Source organism: Salvia hispanica, chromosome 1 (assembly GCF_023119035.1).
Source record: "Salvia hispanica cultivar TCC Black 2014 chromosome 1, UniMelb_Shisp_WGS_1.0, whole genome shotgun sequence".
NCBI lineage: Eukaryota > Viridiplantae > Streptophyta > Magnoliopsida > Lamiales > Lamiaceae > Salvia > Salvia hispanica.
In genome coordinates, this window is record NC_062965.1 from 20,690,030 (window position 1) to 20,711,004 (window position 20,975).

General features: G+C 42.5%; 4 protein-coding genes across 4 annotated transcripts; all 4 read left to right on the forward strand.

Annotated features, from left to right (window-relative positions):
- Positions 1 to 4,627: 4,627 nt before the first annotated feature.
- On the forward strand, positions 4,628 to 6,739 carry LOC125202376 (ankyrin repeat-containing protein NPR4-like). Its single transcript, XM_048100761.1, has 2 exons — positions 4,628 to 5,219; positions 5,876 to 6,739. Exons 1-2 carry the CDS (start codon positions 4,629 to 4,631, stop codon positions 6,500 to 6,502), a joined length of 1,218 nt encoding a protein of 405 aa, XP_047956718.1. The 5' UTR covers position 4,628; the 3' UTR covers positions 6,503 to 6,739.
- A 2,039-nt stretch (positions 6,740 to 8,778) lies between these two features.
- LOC125189591 (ankyrin repeat-containing protein At2g01680-like) lies at positions 8,779 to 11,451 on the forward strand. The gene is made up of 4 exons (XM_048086857.1): positions 8,779 to 9,076; positions 9,206 to 9,333; positions 9,867 to 9,984; positions 10,952 to 11,451. The coding sequence occupies exons 1-4, from the start codon at positions 8,779 to 8,781 to the stop codon at positions 11,449 to 11,451; spliced, it is 1,044 nt and encodes a 347-aa protein (XP_047942814.1).
- A 464-nt stretch (positions 11,452 to 11,915) lies between these two features.
- On the forward strand, positions 11,916 to 17,006 carry LOC125189599. The gene has a single exon (XM_048086864.1). The coding sequence runs from the start codon at positions 11,916 to 11,918 to the stop codon at positions 17,004 to 17,006; it is 5,091 nt and encodes a 1,696-aa protein (XP_047942821.1).
- Positions 17,007 to 18,036: 1,030 nt separating this feature from the next.
- On the forward strand, positions 18,037 to 19,541 carry LOC125189607 (ankyrin repeat-containing protein BDA1-like). Its single transcript, XM_048086870.1, has 2 exons — positions 18,037 to 18,492; positions 19,143 to 19,541. Exons 1-2 carry the CDS (start codon positions 18,037 to 18,039, stop codon positions 19,539 to 19,541), a joined length of 855 nt encoding a protein of 284 aa, XP_047942827.1.
- The last annotated feature ends 1,434 nt before the right edge of the window (positions 19,542 to 20,975 follow it).

Sequence of the window (20,975 nt, forward strand, 5' to 3'; positions counted from 1 at the left end):
GGAAACTGAAGTGTGTTCGTGCAGACAATGGCGGCGAGTACCAAGGCCCATTTGAGCTGCACTGCAAGAACCATGGCAGAGAGGATGAACAGAACGATTTGTGAGAGAATCAAATGCATGCTGTCGCATTCCAAACTGCCCAAATCCTTTTGGGGTGAAGCTATGAGGACTGCAGTTGACTTGATCAACCTTTCTCCATCAACTCCTCTGGGCGGTGACGTTCCAGACCGAGTTTGGTCAAGGAAAAGACGTGTCTTACAAACACTTGAGAGTGTTTGGCTGCAGGGCGTTCGTGCACATTCCAAAAGATGAGAGATCCAAGAGCTTGATGACAAAACCAAACCATGTATCTTCTTGGGATACGCCCATGAAGAGTTTGGTTATAGATTATGGGACTCGGTTAGCAGGAAGGTCATTAGAAGCAGGGATGTCGTATTCCTTGAAGATCAAGTTCCTAATGATGCGAAAGAAAAGCCTGAATATAATTCAGAAATTCCCGTCAACTTAGATCCAGTTCCTTCGCCGACGGTTCAAGATTACGGGGGAGATATCCAACCGGAGCAAGGCGATCCGATTGATGATGGAGCAGGTGACGAGGAGATTCCACCTGCACAAAATGAAGTCCCTCCAGTCAGAAGGTCAGTCAGAGAGAGACAACCTTCTACCAGATATAGCCCATATGAGTATATAATGCTCACTGATGGAGGAGAGCCACAGAGTTTTGCTGAAGCCATGGCGCATGACCAAAATGAGAAGTGGTTAGAAGCCATGAAGGAGGAGATGAACTCCTTACTCCAAAATCACACCTATGACTTGGTGAAGTTGCCAGCCGGCAAGAGGCCACTGAAAAATAAGTGGGTCTACAGATTGAAGGCTGAGGAGCATAGCTCACAACCAAGGTACAAGGCCAGACTGGTTGTGAAAGGTTTCAGCCAACGAAAAGGTGTGGATTTTGATGATATTTTCTCACCAGTGGTGAAGATGTCTTCAATCAGAGTCGTGCTCGCGATTGTTGCCAGCTCAGACCTGGAGATCGAGCAACTTGATGTGAAGACGGCGTTTCTGCAATGGAGATTTGGATAAAGAAATCTACATGGTCCAACCTGAAGGGTTCCAAGTCAAAGGGAAAGAGAACCTTGTGTGCAGGTTGAGGAAGAGCTTGTATGGCCTAAAACAAGCTCCTAGACTATGGTACATGAAGTTTGAGTCCTTCATGACGACCCATGGCTACAACAGGACTACCTCAAATCACTGTGTTTTCTTCAAGAAGCTCGCAGGAGGTGACTTTATCATACTGTTAGTCTACGTTGACGACATGCTGATTGTAGGCCATGATGCCAGCAAAATTGTTGAGCTGAAGAAAGAGCTTAGCGAGTCTTTTGCGATGAAAGACTTGGGCGCGGCTAAGCAGATCCTTGGAATGAAGATCTTCAGGGTTAGGAAGAGCAAGAAGCTCTGGTTATCTCAGGAACAATACGTTGAGAAAGTTCTTGAAATATTCACTATGAGCAAGTCCAAGCCAGTCACCACTCCACTTGCGGGTCATATGAAGCTCAGCTCGGCGCAATGCCCGACAAGTGAGACAGAAAAGGAAGAGCTGAAGAAGGTGCCATATGCTTCTGCGGTGGGCAGTCTAATGTATGCTATGATATGCACCAGACCAGACATAGCTCACGCAGTTGGTGTGGTTAGTAGATTTCTCTCTAACCCGGGAAAAGAGCATTGGACTGCAGTGAAATGGATATTTCGGTACCTGCGAGGTACTTCTAGACTTTGTCTGAAGTTTGGCGACAACCATATCCTACTAGATGGATATACGGATGCAGACATGGCTGGTGACATAGATTCCAGGAAGTCCACGTCCGGAATCCTGATGAGACTTGCAAGGGGAGCTATCTCGTGGCAATCGAAACTTCAAAAATGCGTGGCATTATCCACAACGGAGGCAGAGTACATAGCTATGACGGAAGCTTGTAAAGACCTGTTGTGGTTAAAGGAGTTTCTGCAAGAGTTGGGCTTGAAGCAAGAGAAGTATGTGCTTTACTGCGACAGTCAAAGCGCAATTCACTTGAGTAAGAATTCGAGTTTTCACTCAAGAACGAAGCATATTGATGTGAGGTATCATTGGATACGAGAAGCACTTGACGGAAAGCTTTTGCAGCTGGAGAAGGTGCACACCGATGAGAACGGTGCCGATATGCTTACCAAGTCCTTACCCCGAGATAAGCTTGAGATCTGCAGGCAAGAAACGGGTCTCATTGAATCCCCACATGAGGTGGAGGGGGAGAATTGTTGAGTATTTCCACCCCATGTGGAAGCCACCATCTTTGACCATAAAAGATTGGTGAAGATGTTGCAATAAATGCAACAAGATAGAAATGGCAGTATTTACACTACGTAAGTCCACAAATGGTATCCTCCTTCAACTATTGCGGCTATAGGGACGGCTGTAGTGGCGGTTGTAGGGGAAGAAAGTTGCAGCTCAATTGCTCCATAAATACAGCTCACTTCCATCGGTGAAGAAGTGTGCAAGAGCTTAAAATCACATCAGCTAGTGAGAGAGAGAGCAAGAGAGAGTTTCGGTGACTGCATTTTGAGAGAAGAAAAAAGTGAGGAAAAATTCCTATCTCCCTTGAAATTGTTGCTCACTCCTCTTGTGTGTATTCCAAGTTATTCAACTTGAGATTTGTATTTCCCCTATAGAGTGTTTAGGGAGAATTTGTAAGCCTACTATATACATAGTGGAAGATTTAGACTTCGGTCTCGTGGTTTTTCCCGATTTGGGTTTTCCACGTAAAATTCTCGTCTCACGTTTTATTCTGCACCAAATTTATTTTCTTGGTTTGGTCCCATTATTTAATCCAGCAAGAGGGAAAAGAATTATCCTGGTTCTGCTGCGCAAGTATCAATTTATTTTTGATACTCTTTGATAATTATCACCACTTTTCCCAACACAATGAAAGTAACTAATTGAGTATGAATTGGTATCTTTCTATATTCGTGTAATAAGAAGTCCTCCATTGCATACTACATCCAGGGCTTGTAGTTATAACAGGTTATCAAGAACAGATGCTTGCCAAATGTTTGACGAAATGTTAGCAAGAACATTTGCTCTCTAACTGTTCGACGAAATGTCTCTCTATTGGTAGTGATAATTGTATTTAACACCGTAGATAGATATTGTAAGTAAGAACACGGAATAAGATTGATACATTCAACACATGATTCACAAACCAATCAGGAGCAATGGAAACAATTAGCAACTCATTTCAATATGGAAATCACCAAAAACAAGAAATTTATGGTTGATTCGATGATGATTAATGAATCAGTTGTCAAATAAGAACATTTGGACCCGACTTGGACTGGTGATCAGGAAAATAAACTAGTCGTGACCGACAAGTACATTGGCTGATGAGAGGGGATTCGTACTTTTGGGATAAGTTCTCTATTTGAACATTTTAATATGGTCCAACATGATCGTCTAAAGATTGTATATATTTATGAGTATTTATTTGAATGACTCGATACGTGATCTATTAAATTAATATAACTTATAGGCTCAAATGATTTTCTATAAGAGTATGAGGACTATTGTGCATATACTACCTATGATAACTTTAATTTTGTTGAAATTAGAGTTATAATAAAGTTAGAGATTTGTTCTCTAAATACATGATTATGGTCCCCAAGTGCAACCTATAAATAGATCAATAAAATCACATTCTTATTGATCAGGCCTATAATACTACTTCACATATTTCCACTTTATGTTTATCAATTGTATTTGTTGGAATGAGAAAATTAATTAGTTGGAGAACAAGAAGGCAAGTGAGGAAGTTTAGTATAATTAGAATATATTTTCCATGTATAGCTAGAATTAGAGCCTATAAAGGTTGTGTAACCATTGAGAGGATTAATTCAAGTCAATCACAATGTAGTCTTTACGGTTCTCCCGTCTTTTACTTTCTGCAATAGTCTTTTATATTCCGCATTTTACTTTTCAACAGTATTCAACATGTATGATTTATGTGAATCAATAATTTGATTCCAACAATTGGTATGAGAGCCAATGCATGTTGGAACGAATTGATAATTCGTTTATTTATGATTCTTTCATTGTTTGGATTCAATTTATGTAAATTATGTGTTCGAGTTGTTGTTGGGATTTGTTGTTCAGATGTTATCAGTTCGTCCGTGTTTTCTAATGCGAACACAAGATTTCTTTTGACAAATTATTGATGAAATTTCAAACGAAAATTTGAAGTTGTTTGTTTAATTCATTAAAAAGCTTTTCAATATGGAAATCACCAAAAAACAATTATTAGCAACTCATTTCAATATGGAAATCACCAAAAACAACATAAATTTATGGTGGATTCGATTCGATGATGATTAATGGATCAGTCGTTATCAATATGAAATCATACAAAACTTCCCATCTCAATAAAGAATAAAAGTATTCACTCAAAGAATCTCCTTTTTCTTTTCCTTTTTTCTTTTCCTTTTTACTTTTCCTTTTTACTTTTCGACTTTTCTCTTTTGCTTATATCCTACGATTGTTGCTATATATACATCATGCGTTAGGAAACCACAAGCTTATATGTTAATAAAAAAGAGAGGCGAAAATGGAGCCGCCCAAAGCTGTTGTTTCAGAAACACCAGAAATGAAACTATATGATGCTGCAACAAGGGGAGATGTAGCAACATTCCAAATACTTGCGCGACAAAATCCATTTATTGTTGATCAAGTTTCATTCGCACGTTCAAGAAATCTCCTGCATATAGCAACAATGGCCGGACATGTGGGCATCGTGGAAGAGTTGTTGAGGATAAACTCAGAGCTAGCTCGAGATGTCGACTCCAAAAAGTCGTCATCTCTTCACATTGCAGCTGAACAAGGGCACGTTGAGATTGTCGATAAATTGTTTCCTATAGCCCCTGAGATGTGTTGGTGGCTCGATGATCAAGGCATGAACCCGGTTCATATTGCTGCCATGAAAGGGCATGTTGAGATCTTGAAGGTTCTGCTTGAAAATGACTCGTCTCCTGCTATGGAGAGACTTCATCGAGGCCAGACTGTGTTGCATTTGTGCGTGAAACATCGTCAGCTTGAGCCATTGAAGTTTTTGGCAGAGAAATTGGGCATTCTTGTGGCTGTGAAGGACGATGACGGGGAGAAGGCCATTGATTTGGCTTATAGGTGCAAAGCAAAAGAGGTAAGGACGCTTTTTCTTTGGTTGTCAATTTACCACGAGAAAATAGAGATTAAAAAAGATGGAATAAGATGCCATATATATAATATTATCATGCGTGAGTTAAAGTTAATTAATATAATATTATTATGCATTGACAGAAATTTGAGTATGAAACCTGAAAGTAAGTTAATTAATTCCAGGAAATGAAAAATTATCTCCTACAATTCGTTTAAGTATTGGGGTGTCGTACGATTATATTTTAGGTCCAATTCTAATCCTATCATAACTAGGAATAGGTTTCATTACTTTTGCATATATATATTACTCTTACATTGTACTCCCTCCTTCACCTATTTATAGTCCCACTTTGATTTGCACGGAATGTAGTTCCCGCTTATATTCTCCGTACCAGTTTTATAGTGGAATGTGAGTGTAATGATTAACGGATTAGGACAAACTGTGGATATCCTAAAATGGTAATTGGGACATTATAATTTTGCAAGTATAATGAAAATCATTGTCTTAATATGGCCAGACGTAGAAATACATCGAACCTAACTTGATAAAATTCATTATGTTATATCCATGATATTATCTCTGCTAATTTCCTAACAATTCTTACTAGAATTTATTGAAATTAAGTTGGTGACTAACAGTTTGTTGCATCAAAATCTCAGATGATAGAATATCTGACGGAGAAGGATACAACAGAAACGCCTATCTACCTCATAAATATGACCGGCATGACAATGGTGGTGGTGGTCCTGATAGCTGCAATGGCGTTTCAGGCGGCCGTCAGCCCCCCGGGCGGAGTGTGGCAGGAAGACACGACATCACACAGAGCCGGTAAAGCGGTGATGGCATATGCTCATCCCAAATTATACAAATTATTCTCTCGTGCTAACACCACCGCTTTCGTTTCGTCTTTCCTAATATTACTCGTCGCCCCCCTAGCGGCAACTAATTCATTTCTTGCCGTGGTAACCACCCGGGCTGCAACCGTGGTGTCGATGGCGTCTATTGGAGTGAGTTATGGAGCTTCCTTAATCATGACGAATCCTATTGAAACACAAACACCTGGCAAAGTTGTTGCTATTGTAGTCTTTGGATTTTTGGGCGTCTATGCATTCATAAACGTCCACATGTGGTTGCCGTGGTTTTACTTTACGTGGAAGAGAGTGAAACATGAACATGAAGATCTTACGGTAGCTCATCGAATCCGACGCTATTGTTATCAATTACTAAGAGAGTTGAAAAGGATAGTATTGAATTTCGAAAGAGATGTAAACACAGTTAGAATTTAATGTGTTTCTATATCTCGTCAATAGAAATGAGTCCTTGTTGGATTTCTGAAAATGTAGTACAAGAGTCCGGAGATGATTACTAAAGACCTTGGGGATTAGATTAAGAGCCATGAAAGTAACTAATTAAGTTTGTATAGTGTCTTTCTATATTCGTGTAATAAGGAGTCCTCCATTGCATACTACATCAAGGTCTTGTAGTGATATTATACATCTACTCAATAAATGTTATTGTTAAAATTGGTGGGAGAAGTTTTCTTCTGTATTATTGAATGAATAATATGCTACATGGATTACATATTTATAGGCTAGGTATTCTACGTATATGATAAACCTAAAATTACAATAATTGCTCTACTCTAATTTGGGCATAATATACTCCCATATCAATCACATAATATTCTCCCGATATGATGCGATCTCATTCTAACACTCCCCCTCAAGCTAAAGTGATGGAGTTCCCAATACTTAGCTTGGCTAGTTCTTCTCAAAATGACTTTGAATTTACTGTCTTCATCGAATATCTGCCGTTGATCTTCGGACTTGATCCAGGGCTTGCAGTTATAATTTCCAACTGTTCGACGACACGTTATCAAGAGCAGATGCTTGCCAAATGTTTGACGAAATGTTATAGAGAACATTTGCTCTTTAACACCATAGATAGATATAGTAAGTAAGAACACGAAATTGGATTGATACATTCAACCCATGATTCACAAACCAATCATGAGTAATGAAAACAATTAGCAACTCATTTCAATATGAAAATCACCAAAAACAACAGAAATTTATGGTGGATTCGATGATGATTAATGAATCAGTCCTCAAATAAGAACATTTGGACCCGACTTGGACTGGTGGTCCGGAAAATAAACTAGTCGTGACCAACAAATACAATGGCTAGTGAGAGGGGATTCTTACTTTTGGGATAAGTTCTCTGATGGAACATTTTAATATGGTCCAACATGATCGTCTAGAGATTGTATAATATTTATGACTATTTATTTGAATGACCCGATTACGTGATCTATTAAATTAAATATAACTTGTAGGCTCTAATGATTTTCTATAAGAGTATGAGGACTATTGTGCATATACTACTTAGAATAACTTTAATTTTGTTTAAATTAGAGTTATAATAAAGTTAGAGATTTGTTCTCTAAATACATGATTATGGTCCTCAAGTGCAACCTATAAATAGATCAATAAAATCACATTCTTATTGATCAGGCGTATAATACTACTTCACATATTACAGAGAATGTGAATGAATATGTGAATGCGCTGATACTTAGAAGACTAATTTTCATACTTCAGAGTCATCAAGAACATCAAACACTATGAATCCAAATCTATGTATGCTTCCGCTTTATGTTCAACATGTATGATATATTTGAATCAATAATTTGATTCCAACAATTGGTATCAGAGCGAATGCATGTTGGAACGAATTGATAATTCATTTATTTATGATTCTTTCATTGTTTGGATTCAATTTATGAAAAATTTGTGTTCGAATTGTTCTTGGGATTTGTTGTTCAGTTGTTTATCAGTTCCTCCGTGTTTTCTAATGCAAACACAATATTTCTTTTGACAAATTATTGAAGAAATTTCGAACGATTTTTGAAGTTGTTTGTTTAATTCATTAAAACGCTTTTCAATAGTGGTTGGTTTTTTAATGAAAACAATTAGCAACTCATTCAATATGAAAATCACCAAAAACAACATAAATTTATGGTGGATTCGATTATGATTAATGGATCAGTCGTTATCAATATGTATCAATTTGGCCGTAACAAATACTCCCTCCGTTCCACAGGAATTGAGTCATTTCATTTTCTGCACTCATTTTAGAAAAATAGAGAAGAGTCTTATCTACATTATTCTCTCTTATTTTACTATTTCTTTACTTTAACTATATATTACTATCATTTTTCTAAACTACCGCGGAGCGGAGGGAGTAAGAACATTTGGACCCGACTTGGACTGGTGGTCGTGACCAACAAGTACATTGGCTCTTAAGAGAGTCGATTCTTTTTTTTTTTGGGATAAATTCTCTTATTTGGTACGTAATATGAAGTCATACAAAACTTCCCATCTCAATAATAGTATTCACTCAAAGAATCTCCTTTTTGCTTGTATCCTACGATTGTCGCTACTAGGAAAATTCGATTTCCTTAGGTGATTATGTCTTCTTTACGATACAAATAAAAATAATATATATACATCATGCGTTTGGAAACCACAAGCTTATATGTGAAAAAAAAAAAGAGGCGAAAATGGAGCCGCCCAAAGCAATTGTTTCAGAGACACCAGAAAAGAAACTATATGATACGGTAACAACGGGAGATGTAGCAACTTTTCAAACACTTGTGCCACAAGATCCATTTCTTGTTGATCAAGTTTCATTCTCCCGTTCGAGAAATCTCCTACACATAGCAACAATGGCGGGACAACTGGGCATCGTGGAAGAGTTGCTGAGTATAAACTCAGAGCTAGCTCAAGATGTCGACTCCAACAAGTCATCATCTCTTCACATTGCAGCTGAACAAGGAACGTTGAGATTGTCAATAAATTGTTTTCTGTAGCCCCTAAGATGTGTTGGTGGCTTGACGATCAAGGCATGAACCCGATTCATATTGCAGCCATGAGAGGGCAAGTCGGGGTCTTGGAGGTTCTGCTTGAACATGACTTATCTCCTGCTAGGGAGAGACTGCATCGCGGTCAGACTGTGTTGCACTTGTGCGCAAAACATGGTGCAACGTCTTGTACTAGTGACGGATGATGATGGAGAGACACTCTACGATTTGGCTGTTAGATGCGATCAAATTGAAGTAAGTACCATCTCTTTTTTGTTTGAGTTCATGGTTTTAGTTCCATGAATTAGCTAACAATTTTTTTTTCTTTTTCTGAAAACTTTAGTCATACATTTCAACTTGAGTTGCAACGACAATCAATCCATATAGGTGTTTGTTCATTTGTTTGCCATAATACAATATAGTTTATAGGTAAAGATTGAATCGAGGAAAAAAAGTTGCTTGGTTGAAATATTAGATTGTACTAACATACATATAAACATATACTACTCACTAATTTACTCGAATGCCCTTTATCTTTAGAAAGTAGTATTAATATGGATTAGTTGAATTCTTTTGAAAAAGTAAAGGGTAAAATGGGTTGCTTTTTATAAAAAAAGTTATAGCACATTCAAAAGAATACGAATCAACCATGGTTAGGGGTAATTGGCTAGAATTTTCTGAAATTATAAGTTGGTGACTAACGTTTAATTTATACCATCCATATTGTATAGTACTATTTCATAAAATTAACTCTATTTAGTTGCTTGAATTATTGCATCAAATCTCAGATGAGGGAATATTTGATTGAAAACGGCACAATCCAGCCATCAATTGATTTCATGGGGGCCAAAGAGATAAGCGGCATGACCATGGTAGTGGTGGGCCTGATAGCCGCGATGGCATTCAGTGCGGCAGTGCCCCCCCGGGAGGTGTGTGGCAGGACAACACATCATCACACAGAGCCGGCAAAGCAGTGATGGCATCATCTCATCCCAAACTATACAAGCTCTTCTCACGTGCTAACACCACCGCTTTCGTTTCATCTCTCTTGGTAATCTTTCTCAATGCCTTGGAAGCGCCAAATATTGCAGAAATATTCATGGCGGTCATAGTGTATGCAACATGGGTGTCGATGGCATCTATTGGAGTGAGTTACGGAACTTCCATAATCATTACAAATCCTGCAGAGACACAAAGAGTTGGCCAAATTATTGCTATACTATCCGCTGGGTTCGGAAGCATCATTGTATTAGTACTTGGCTGGTTTATTATAACGACTTCGTACTCTAGGTGGAAGACACTGAAACTTCACCATCGAGATCTTAATCGAATCTTTCGCATATTTTATCAGTCTACACTAGATACGCAATCCGATGTTTGATATGGAGGGTCAATCGTGACTTTTATAAAGGAGAAATTGCGTGAGCACTTGGATGAATTTCGGGGAAGATATTTACGGAGGAATTGAGAGAAATCGATCGAATCTCATTCATTGTATCTGTTGAAATAGAAAATAAAATAGTAATTTGGTTAGCTAGTTTAGCATTTTTCCAGCCTATATAAAAGACATTTTATTGTAAATTGTAGTAAACAATTCCACAATGTAGTCAATAAAGATATTTTCCCTTTCTCTCTTCTCTCTCCCGTAACGTCGAGTTTCTGCATTTCTTCATGCTCTTCGTTTCTCCCTCCAATGAATTCACCATTTTCAACAGTATCAGTACAATAAGAAAGTAGTACTTCTATATTACTGCTACAATTATTCATTTCCGTCGATTTAAAGTCTAATCACTATATGATGCCGATCAAGTTTCATTTTCACAATCAAGAAATCTTCTACATATAACAACAATCCATGGACAAGTGGGAACAGTGGAAGAGTTATTGAGGCTTAATTACTCGGATCTAGCTCGAGACATCGACTCCCAAAAATCGGCACCCCTTCACATTGCAGCTGCAAAAGGGCACGTTGAGATTGCCCGAAAATTGTCGTTTGTAGCCCCTGAGATTTGCTGGTGGGTCGATGATCAAGGCATGAACCCGGTTCACATTGCTTCCATGAGAGGGCACGTCGAGATCTTGGAGGTTCTGCTTCAGCATGACTTGTCTCCTGCGATGGAGAGACTGCATCGCGGTCAGACTGTGTTGCACTTGAGACTTTGTGATACGAGTAGTGCCCCGATAACACAGACAGACACTTCTGTGAGGCAGGATAACAGTGACAACGTCTTGGCGAGGTCAGAAGAGAATGTTGCGGGAATGCGAAGGAAGAAGGGAAAAAAGGGTCAGGCCCAAGTGGAACCGAGGGAAGATGGAAGACCAAAGCGGCAACGGAAGAAGCCGGTGATGTTTGGAGACTTTGTGTCTCGTTAGTTTAGTACTTTTATTATTTTAATTGGTGTCCTGTTAGTTTAGCATTTGGATTATTTTTATGGGCTTTATGTTTTGGACTTATTTAATTCCTTTTGAGTCGAGCGTAATTATAAGCTCCGTGCCGGGTTTTTTTGTTGGTTCTTTCCGGTATGATCGAGTCGAACCAAACCTAGGGTCCTTAGATATATAAATAGGGATTCTGTGAGTTGATGAATTCAATCAATATATCAGAAATTTCCTAATTCCCTTGCATTACTTTTTCGCAAAGTTACCTTCTCCACGGCCAAAACCTTATTGGCGTGGGAAATCCAGTTGCTCGACGGAGATTCATCTCTGTGAACGGACCTTTATCCGGCGAATCTCTCGCCCCTGTTTCAGTTGCGAATTCCTTCGCAACATTTTGGTGCTTTCATTCGGTTCTCATGACGATTGAAGGTTCTTCGGTTCGAACCAACGCAGAATCCATGGTCACGACTACACCAGCGGTTCCCATCGACCCGACTGCCGCGATCGATCGATTCGCGTCTCAACTGGAGAGACTTTCGGCGACTGTGGGTCGCTTGGAGTCCAGAATGGACATGAACGACCGGCGGAGTGGAGATATTCCGACAATGACCCGCCCTATTCCAGCGCCTCCGTTCTCCACCCAACCGTTGAGTTCGCTGTCATCCATCCTAACAACACCACTACAATCGACCCCTATTTGGACTCCTCCGGCATCTTGGTCGACCATTCCGCATACCATAGGTGGCAACCACACGATTCCTGGGTCATTGGTTCAATCGGGAGCCCACTACTTATCCCTGCCCCAAACCCTAGGGGGAATGTCTGCCCAACCAGTGCTGTCAACGTTTACTACTTCATATGGCTTACCACCGTTTAGCCTAAGTTCGGGATCCGGTCTGCCGGTGTCTGCTGTGCAGCCCCAACCACAGCTCTCTCAACCGTGGCAGCCCGATTACTCAGGTTTTGGTATTTCTAGCCACGCAAGCATCCAACGCCCTCATCTTATAAGCCAGTCCTCTTGCTGGAGCGCCCCATCGAGCCGGCAACAATCAGCTTTTGGTACACAGATCGGTGACCAGAAGCCTAACAAACTCAAGATGGAGGCCCCTCGTTTCGACGGGACGGAGGTAAACAATTGGATTCGGAGTGTACAATACTATTTTGATCATGTGGGGACTCCGGAAGATCAGCGGTTGCATTATGTTATCATGCTCTTTGAGCCTAACGTGGCAAATTGGGTTTGGAGCTATGCGGCCAGCCATGAAAGTGCAACGTGGTTTGGATTTTTGGATGACGTGCGACGTCGCTTTGACCCAAATTGCTACACGAGCCACGTCGGGTTCCTTAAAAAACTGACACAAACAGGTACGGTCTCTGATTACCAATTAGCTTTCGAGAAATTGCAAAACAGTGCTATTGGGGTTCCTGACCATGTTCTTTTGGATTTATATGTGGCGGGGCTGAGGCAACCTATTCAGGATGAGGTCCTACTCCACCGACCACAATCCCTAGCAGCGGCTTTTGCCTTGGCGGTTCGAATTGCTTCTTGCCGCCCGGAATACAACCACCCATCGGGAGGGCAGCAAAGACGTCAGTGGCAGCAGCGGGACCAGCGGGCAGGTCAGACGCCGCTGCACTCAGAAGCTGGAAATTCTCAGCCACAAGCTGCGGGCAATCGGCAACCTGGTGGTGCACTGGGACGACAGTCAGACTTATCCAAGCTTCCTATCATCCGCCTATCGGCGGCACAGAAGGCTGACAAGGCTCGGCAAGGGCTATGCTACTACTGCCCTGAGAAGTGGGTTTCAGATCACGTCTACAAACACCGGCTCTTGGCCTATATGGGCGCGGACGATGATGAGGAGGATGTATTTTATGATCCTTTGAGTGACAAGTTGAATGAGGAAGTGGTGACAACAGATCTCTCTCATTTGCACGCAATGGACGGGAAACGGACTTCGAAATCTTTGTTATTGTCCGGGTCTATTGAGTCGGTAGGGGTTACGGTCCTGGTGGATACTGGAAGCTCACACGATTTCTTACACCCTCGGATAGCTGAGCGCTTGCACCTCCCCCTCACGGCAATCAAACCGTTCCGAGTATATGTTGGCAATGGAGCATCCATTTTGTGCTCGCACATGTGTAAGGGGACTAAATTGGTGATCCAAGGCTCGTTGTTTGTCATTGATCTCCATGTTTTGCCCATTCACGGTCCGGACGTCGTCTTGGGTATGGATTGGTTGGAATCTTTGGGGCGTGTAACGACGGACTTTGTTGCGAAGTCCATGGAGTTCATTAGAGGGGATGAATTGGTTGTTCTACAGGGGATTGATCAGCCTCCTCGTCGCATCTCTTTGTCTTCCTTGGCCTGCCTCATGTCATCGGCGACGTTATTTGAATTATATGAGTTGGTTGCGCTGGACCCCCACACCCAATCTGATCTGCCGCCGGATGTCGAGGAATTTCCGACGTCATTACCACCATCGATCAGCTCGGTTCTTCGCGCCTTCGCCAATGTATTTCTGGTGCCACAGGGTCTTCCACCCGCTAGACAGTTTGATCATCGAATCCATTTGCTACCAAACTCCAAACCCGTAAATGTCCGGCCGTACAGGTACCCATACTTTCAGAAGAATGAGATCGAGAAGCAAGTTAAGGAGATGCTCGATCAGGGGGTCATACAGCGAAGCCATAGTCCTTTTTCGTCACCAGTGTTGCTAGTTCGAAAGAAAGACGGCACCTTCCGCTTCTGCATCGATTACAGAGCCCTGAACAAGGCAACGGTCCCTGACCATTTTCCAATCCCGACTGCAGATGAATTATTCGATGAATTGGGTGCAGCTCGGTACTTCACTAAGTTGGATCTTCGTTCGGGATACCACCAGATAAGGATGCATGAGGCGGATGCTTATAAAACAGCTTTTCGCACGCATGACGGACATTTCGAATTTTTGGTGATGCCATTCGGTTTGACTAATGCCCCTTCAACATTTCAGGCAGCCATGAATTGTATCTTCCAGCCCTTCCTGCGAAAGTCAGTCATCGTCTTCTTCGATGATATTTTGGTCTACAGTCCTTCATTGGATTCTCATGCTGATCACCTTCGCATCGTGCTATCCATCTTGGAGGAGCATCAGTTTTTTGTCAAGCTCTCGAAATGCTCATTCTGCAGTCAGACGGTGGACTACCTCGGTCACTTGATCACTGAGGGGCAGCTGAAGGCGGATCCGTCTAAAATTGAGGCGATGGTGGCTTGGCCAACACCCGCAACGGTGAAACAGCTTAGAGGATTTTTGGGTCTCACGGGATATTACCGTCGGTTCATTGCTCACTATGCAGTGATAGCGGCCCCCCTGACGGACCTGTTAAAAAAGGATGCTTTTTGCTGGACGCAGGCTGCAGCTGACAGCTTTGAGGCCTTGAAACGGGCAATGACGGCAGCCCCTGTTCTTCGCCTACCAGATTTTTCACGAACATTCTATTTAGAAACGGATGCTTCAGATTTTGGTGTTGGAGCGGTATTGATGCAGGATGGTCATCCATTGGCTTTTTTTAGCAAAAAATTGGGGCCCCGGCGTCGAAGCGCGTCCGCTTACCATAAAGAGTTGTACGCTATCGTAGAGGCCGTCCAAAAGTGGAGACAGTATCTGTTGGGTAGAGAATTTGTCATCCGCAGCGATCAGAAGAGTCTTCGGGAATTGCTCCAGCAGGTGATACAGACTCCCGAGCAACACTTGTACGTCCGCAAGTTGATGGGCTATAAATTCAGTATTGAGTACAAGTCCGGAGCGGCTAACCGGGTGGCGGATGCCTTGTCTAGACGGGACGAGGAGATAGAACCTGATGCATCCATGCTTAGTGCGATAGCACACCCCATTCCCGACATAATACGGCTGCTGGTGGAGGAAACGGCATCTTCAGCTCCACTGTGTGACTTGCGCCGTCAGATTGAGCGTGGTTCTGCTGATCCTAAGTTCACCTTTTGCGACGGACTGATTTATCGCGACCGCAGAATCTACGTCGGAGAATTTTCGCCACTCCGGGAGGCTTTATTGTACGAGTATCACAGTACTCCGCAGGCCGGTCATCCCGGGTTTGACCGTACATTGCGTCGTATATCGATGCAGTTTTATTGGCCACATATGCGGCGTGATGTGAAGCGTTTTGTAGCCGCTTGTGTGGAGTGTCAAACCACAAAGTACTCCACGCAGAAACCAGGGGGTTTATTGCAGCCCCTTCCTATCCCAACTCAAGTCTGGGATGACGTTTCCATGGATTTTGTGGTAGGTCTGCCACTATCCAAAGGGTACACCACTATCATGGTCGCGGTGGACCGTTTATCCAAGTATGCGCACTTCGCGCCATTGCCTGCACGTTTTGATGCGATGCGAGTCGCTCGTCTTTTCATAGAAACAGTGGTTAAGCATCACGGGTTCCCTAAAACCTTGGTGTCAGACCGTGATCCTGTGTTCTTGAGTGAGGCATGGGAGAACATGCTCACCCTCAGCGGCACTAAATTGCACTTCTCGACAGCGTATCATCCTCAATCTGATGGGCAGACAGAGGTCCGCAATCGAGGACTGGAGCAGTACTTGAGGACTTTCGCGGCAGACCGTCCCACTAAATGGGCGAATTTTCTACCTTGGGCCGAGTTGGCGCTTAACTGCTTCCATCACGAGGGGCTGGGCACTTCTCCTTTTCGTGCTCTTTATGGCCGTGAGCCGCCACCCTTGGTCGCTGCGCAACCGTCGGTCAAACGCCACGACCCGCCCACTATGGAATTAATTCGTCAGAGGGGCGAACTCTTAGTGGAGTTGCGAAAGAATTTGGAACGGGCACAACAGCGTATGCGTTCCTCGGCAAATAAACACCGCCGTGATGTCAACTTTTCAGTGGGTGATAAGGTTTTGCTTAAACTCCAGCAGTATCGGCAGCACTCAGTAGCCAGGCCGCTGTCAGCCAAGCTTGCACGGCGATTTTATGGTCCATTTGAGGTGATTGAACGGATTGGTCCGGTGGCGTACCGTCTGAAACTTCCGGTTGGTGCGCGCATACACGATGTGTTCCATGTTAGCTTGCTAAAACCGTTTGTTGAGGGTTCATCGACTTCATCAGAGGGCGAGTTACCCGCTGATATTTTGGGGACGAGGCCGATTCTGAGGCCTATTCAGATTCTGGATCGAAGAGTTGCTCTACAGGGTGATCAGGCTGTCGATCAAGTTTTGGTGGAATGGGCGGGTTCCTCGCAGAATCAGCCGACATGGGAGCCGGTGTCGACTGTGCGACGGCGTTTTCCACACATCCTTGAGGACAAGGAGCCTCTTAACCGGGGGAGAGTTGATACGAGTAGTGCCCCGATAACAGAGACAGACACTTCTGTGAGGCAGGATAACAGTGACAACGTCTTGGCGAGGTCAGAAGAGAATGTTGCGGGAATGCGAAGGAAGAAGGGAAAAAAGGGTCAGGCCCAAGTGGAACCGAGGGAAGATGGAAGACCGAAGCGGCAACAGAAGAAGCCGGTGATGTTTGGAGACTTTGTGTCTCGTTAGTTTAGTACTTTTATTATTTTAATTGGTGTCCTGTTAGTTTAGCATTTGGATTATTTTTATGGGCTTTATGTTTTGGACTTATTTAATTCCTTTTGAGTCGAGCGTAATTATAAGCTCCGTGCCGGGTTTTCTTGTTGGTTCTTTCCCGGTATGATCGAGTCGAACCAAACCTAGGGTCCTTAGATATATAAATAGGGATTCTGTGAGTTGATGAAATCAATCAATATATCAGAAATTTCCTAATTCCCTTGCATTACTTTTTCGCAAAGTTACCTTCTCCACGGCCAAAACCTTATTGGCGTGGGAAATCCGGTTGCTCGACGGAGATTCATCTCTGCGAACGGACCTTTATCCGGCGAATCTCTCGCCCCTGTTTCAGTTGTGAATTCCTTCGCAACACTTTGTATTTCTTCCATGAGAGGGCATGTCTATGCATAATCAGAACTAATTTGTAATTTTGTACTATCAATCTTTCCTCAATTAATTCTGAAAATATTTTCCCGACTTTCTTAGAACATATTCAAAATAAACTGTGATTTCAGAATCAAAAATATATGCTATCATTATAATTACTTTATATATAAAATCTACATAATTGATTTATTAATACTGTAATCCAAATGTAGAGTACAAGTAAGGGATAATTCTTCGTGTAGTAAGGGCATAATATATGCCATCATGTTTCGTGTGACTCATTTCACACGTATTCTCTCTCTCAAACCCGAAACCTACTCTGTGTGTTGAATATACAAATATACATAATATATACTCCCTCCGTCCCAATAAATATGAAACGTTTGCTTTTCGGCACAGGATTTTATGTAGTGTTGTTTTGTGAGTTAAAGAAGAGAGAGTAAAGTAAGAGAGAGGGAAAAGTAGAGATAGAGTTATTTTTATTTTAAAAAACGTTTCATTTTTAATGGGACAACCCAAAAAGGAAAACGTTTCATTCTAGTGGGACAGAGGGAGTATGCATCATGAGTTCGCAAATCACAAGCTTAGGCAAAAATATAGTTGGCTGAAACAATTAATGGTTTCAGAAGAAGCTAAAAAGGAAACAAAGAATAACGTAGCAACTTTCCAAATACTTGTGCAACAAGATCCATTTCTTGTTGATCATGTTTCATTTCCACGTTCAAGAAGTCTCTTACATTTTGCAGCTGAAAATGGGCGCGTTGAGATTGCCAGAGAATTGTTATCTGTAGCCCCTGAGATGCGCTGGTGGCAAGATGATCAAGGCATGAACCCGGTTCATATTGCAGCCATTAGAGGGCATGTCGAGATCTTAAAGCTGCTGCTTCAGCTGGACTTGTATCCTGCGATGGAGAGACTTAATCGAGGCCAGACTGTGATGCACTTGTGCGTGAAACATCGTCAGCTTGAGACGTTGGAGTGTTTGGTTGAGGAAATGAGCGACCTTGTGAATGTGAAGGATGATGATGGGGACACACGCTTGCATTTGGCTGTTAGGTGCGATCAAGTTGAGGTAAGTGCCAACTCTTTGTTTGTGTTCTATGAAATAGCTAGCCATTTGATTTTTATCGATTTTTAATTTAGTCATACATTCGGCTTGAGTTGCAACCACGATCAATCCACATAGGGATAAGGGTGCATGCTTGAAAATGAGGCCTAATATGCATAGAAGTTGTTAAAAGATGCGATACCATTATCATGAGTTAGATTCAAAATGAGGAAACAGGTGTTCTTTTTCAATATGGAGTAGTATATGTTTTCCTTATTTCCTCGTCAAAGAGATGGAGAGAATATGACGATGAAACTTAACTTAGTTTGTAAGACTTTTCCTCTCCAACAGTTATTGACCTTTTAAATTAAGTGAAAAGAATAGAGAGATCGAACATCATAAGAGGATAGTACAATGTGGGTCTTATTTTTATACAGTATGGTATTAGTTCTATAGTAATAAAATGTGAGTGAAAATGAGTTAGTGAAATGCAGGGCCCACTACAAAAAATAGTAAGGATTAAAGATGACAATTTTTTTGGAATGGATGAAAATGGAAATGTGATGGTAAATATTTTGGGAGCGATCGGGAGTGTTTGATTTTCATTATTCATATTGTATATTTCGCTTCATTAACTCTATTTGTATACTTGAATAATCGTATCAAAATCTCAGATGGTAAAATATTTGGTGGATGACTATAAAGTAGAGAATCTAACGGAGAACTCCATGGGCAAAACACAGCTGGATATCTTGAGAGGGAACTCCCAACACACAACTAAGCCTTCAGAAATTGAAAGGTTACTACTTTTGGCATATGACCCAATTCCCAACACCTATCGCGAGATGACCGACATGACAATGGTGGTGGTGGGCCTGATAGCCACGGCATTCAGTGCGGCTGTCAACCCCCCGGGTGGCGTGTGGCAGGATGACACGTCATCACACAGAGCCGCCAAAGCAATAATGGCATCTTCACATCTGATACGGATGACCCTTCGGCACTGGCGGAGGAGCAGCAGCGTGTGGCCGTCGAAGTTGCACAGACCGAGGAGTTGCTGGAGCAGGAGCTGAACTGTGAAACGGTTGAGCGTGGAAGGCCTTCGCCGAGGGACACGAACAAGAAGCCGAGAAGGAGAACAAGGCCACCGGTCAGATTTGGTGACTATGTCTCCAAATAAGGCGTGGCGTTCTTTTTTATTATTTTAGTTAATTATGTTTTGCATTAGTTATTATCCTTATTATTATTATTTTTGAACAATTGGGTCGAGCGATTTATAAGCTCCGTTCCGGGTTTTCTTTGTGGGTTCTTTCCCGGGCCGTAAAGTCGAACAAACCCTAGGGTCCTTAGAATATAAATAGGCGCTAAATTCATCAATAAAGATTATCGATAATTCGCCTACTTTCTCTTCTCCATAATCTGTTTTTTTCTTCAACCCTAAGCGGTCGACGGGAATAAGCCTCCCGAAACTTCTGCAAACCTCTATCCGACCTGAGATAAGAGAAATACTCTTATCAAACTGGTGCTTTCACTGAACTCATGGACGCAAGCACTTCGGAGGTCGGACGAACGACGAGTTTCACCATGGTTCGGTCCACGGCGACGCCAATTACAGTGAGCGCCTCTTCCGGATCGGGTTCTCAGGATCCGAACCCTGTTTCAACAATGTTCGAACATATTCTGGCATCTTTAGCGAGGTTCGAGACGCGTATGGATGACTTTGATCGCCGGTTGGTTCCGCCGAGATCGGAGTCGGTGTGCAGTTTAGGTCTACCATCTCATTGGTTTACTAATTCTATGCCGAAAACAACACAAATTTCACTCCCAACACAATCGGTGATCAATAGTATACCGAATCACCCAAGTTCATGGGGGCAACCATCTTCTGCGTCGGGGATGCCCGCGGGAAATCACGCGTTCGGTTCGGCGACGCAACCCTCTTCTATGCCGAGTATTCTAGGCAGTTTTGGTATGGGATCGCAGGCTGGTTTGGGGCAGCTGACATCGTGGGAACCCCCGGGATTCACGCAGGCGATGGGGTTGTCGTCGGGACGTCCTCCGACTTCTTGGGACAACCCGATGTGGCACAATCAGTGGGGCCAGCGTTAGTGGGAGCAGCCGAAGGATGTCAAGATGAAACCTCCACGCTTCAACGGCACAGACGCTGTGAATTGGATTGCTTGGGTGCAGTATTATTTTGATCATCTGATGATGCCCGAAGCATAGCGTCTCCATTACGTAATAATGCTCTTCGAGCAGCAGGCGGCTGAATGGGTGTTTAATTATCGAGCCAGCAACCCGGTTGTGTTATGGAATGACTTCTTGGAGGATGTGTGGCGGCGCTTTCGAGGATTACTTGGGATTAATAGCTAAATTGGTGCAGACGGGATCTTTGGCGGACTACAACACTACTTTTGAAACGATGCGTAATCGAATCCCAAATATTCAAGAATCAACTTTTTTGCCGATCTATATTGTGGGTCTCCAGCGGCCGGTCCGTAGTCAGG

Excerpts from the sequence above, each read along its gene's own strand:
- LOC125202376 (XM_048100761.1), top strand. The coding sequence starts at position 4,629 with ATGGAGCCGCCCAAAGCTGTTGTTTCAGAAACACCAGAAATGAAACTA. Across the intron at positions 5,220-5,875 it reads ATAGGTGCAAAGCAAAAGAG|ATGATAGAATATCTGACGGA; the intron begins GTAAGGACGCTT and ends TCAAAATCTCAG.
- LOC125189591 (XM_048086857.1), top strand. The coding sequence starts at position 8,779 with ATGGAGCCGCCCAAAGCAATTGTTTCAGAGACACCAGAAAAGAAACTA. Across the intron at positions 9,077-9,205 it reads GTTGAGATTGTCAATAAATT|GGAGAGACTGCATCGCGGTC; the intron begins GTTTTCTGTAGC and ends ATCTCCTGCTAG. Across the intron at positions 9,334-9,866 it reads TTAGATGCGATCAAATTGAA|ATGAGGGAATATTTGATTGA; the intron begins GTAAGTACCATC and ends ATCAAATCTCAG.
- LOC125189599 (XM_048086864.1), top strand. The coding sequence starts at position 11,916 with ATGGTCACGACTACACCAGCGGTTCCCATCGACCCGACTGCCGCGATC.
- LOC125189607 (XM_048086870.1), top strand. The coding sequence starts at position 18,037 with ATGGTTTCAGAAGAAGCTAAAAAGGAAACAAAGAATAACGTAGCAACT. Across the intron at positions 18,493-19,142 it reads TTAGGTGCGATCAAGTTGAG|ATGGTAAAATATTTGGTGGA; the intron begins GTAAGTGCCAAC and ends TCAAAATCTCAG.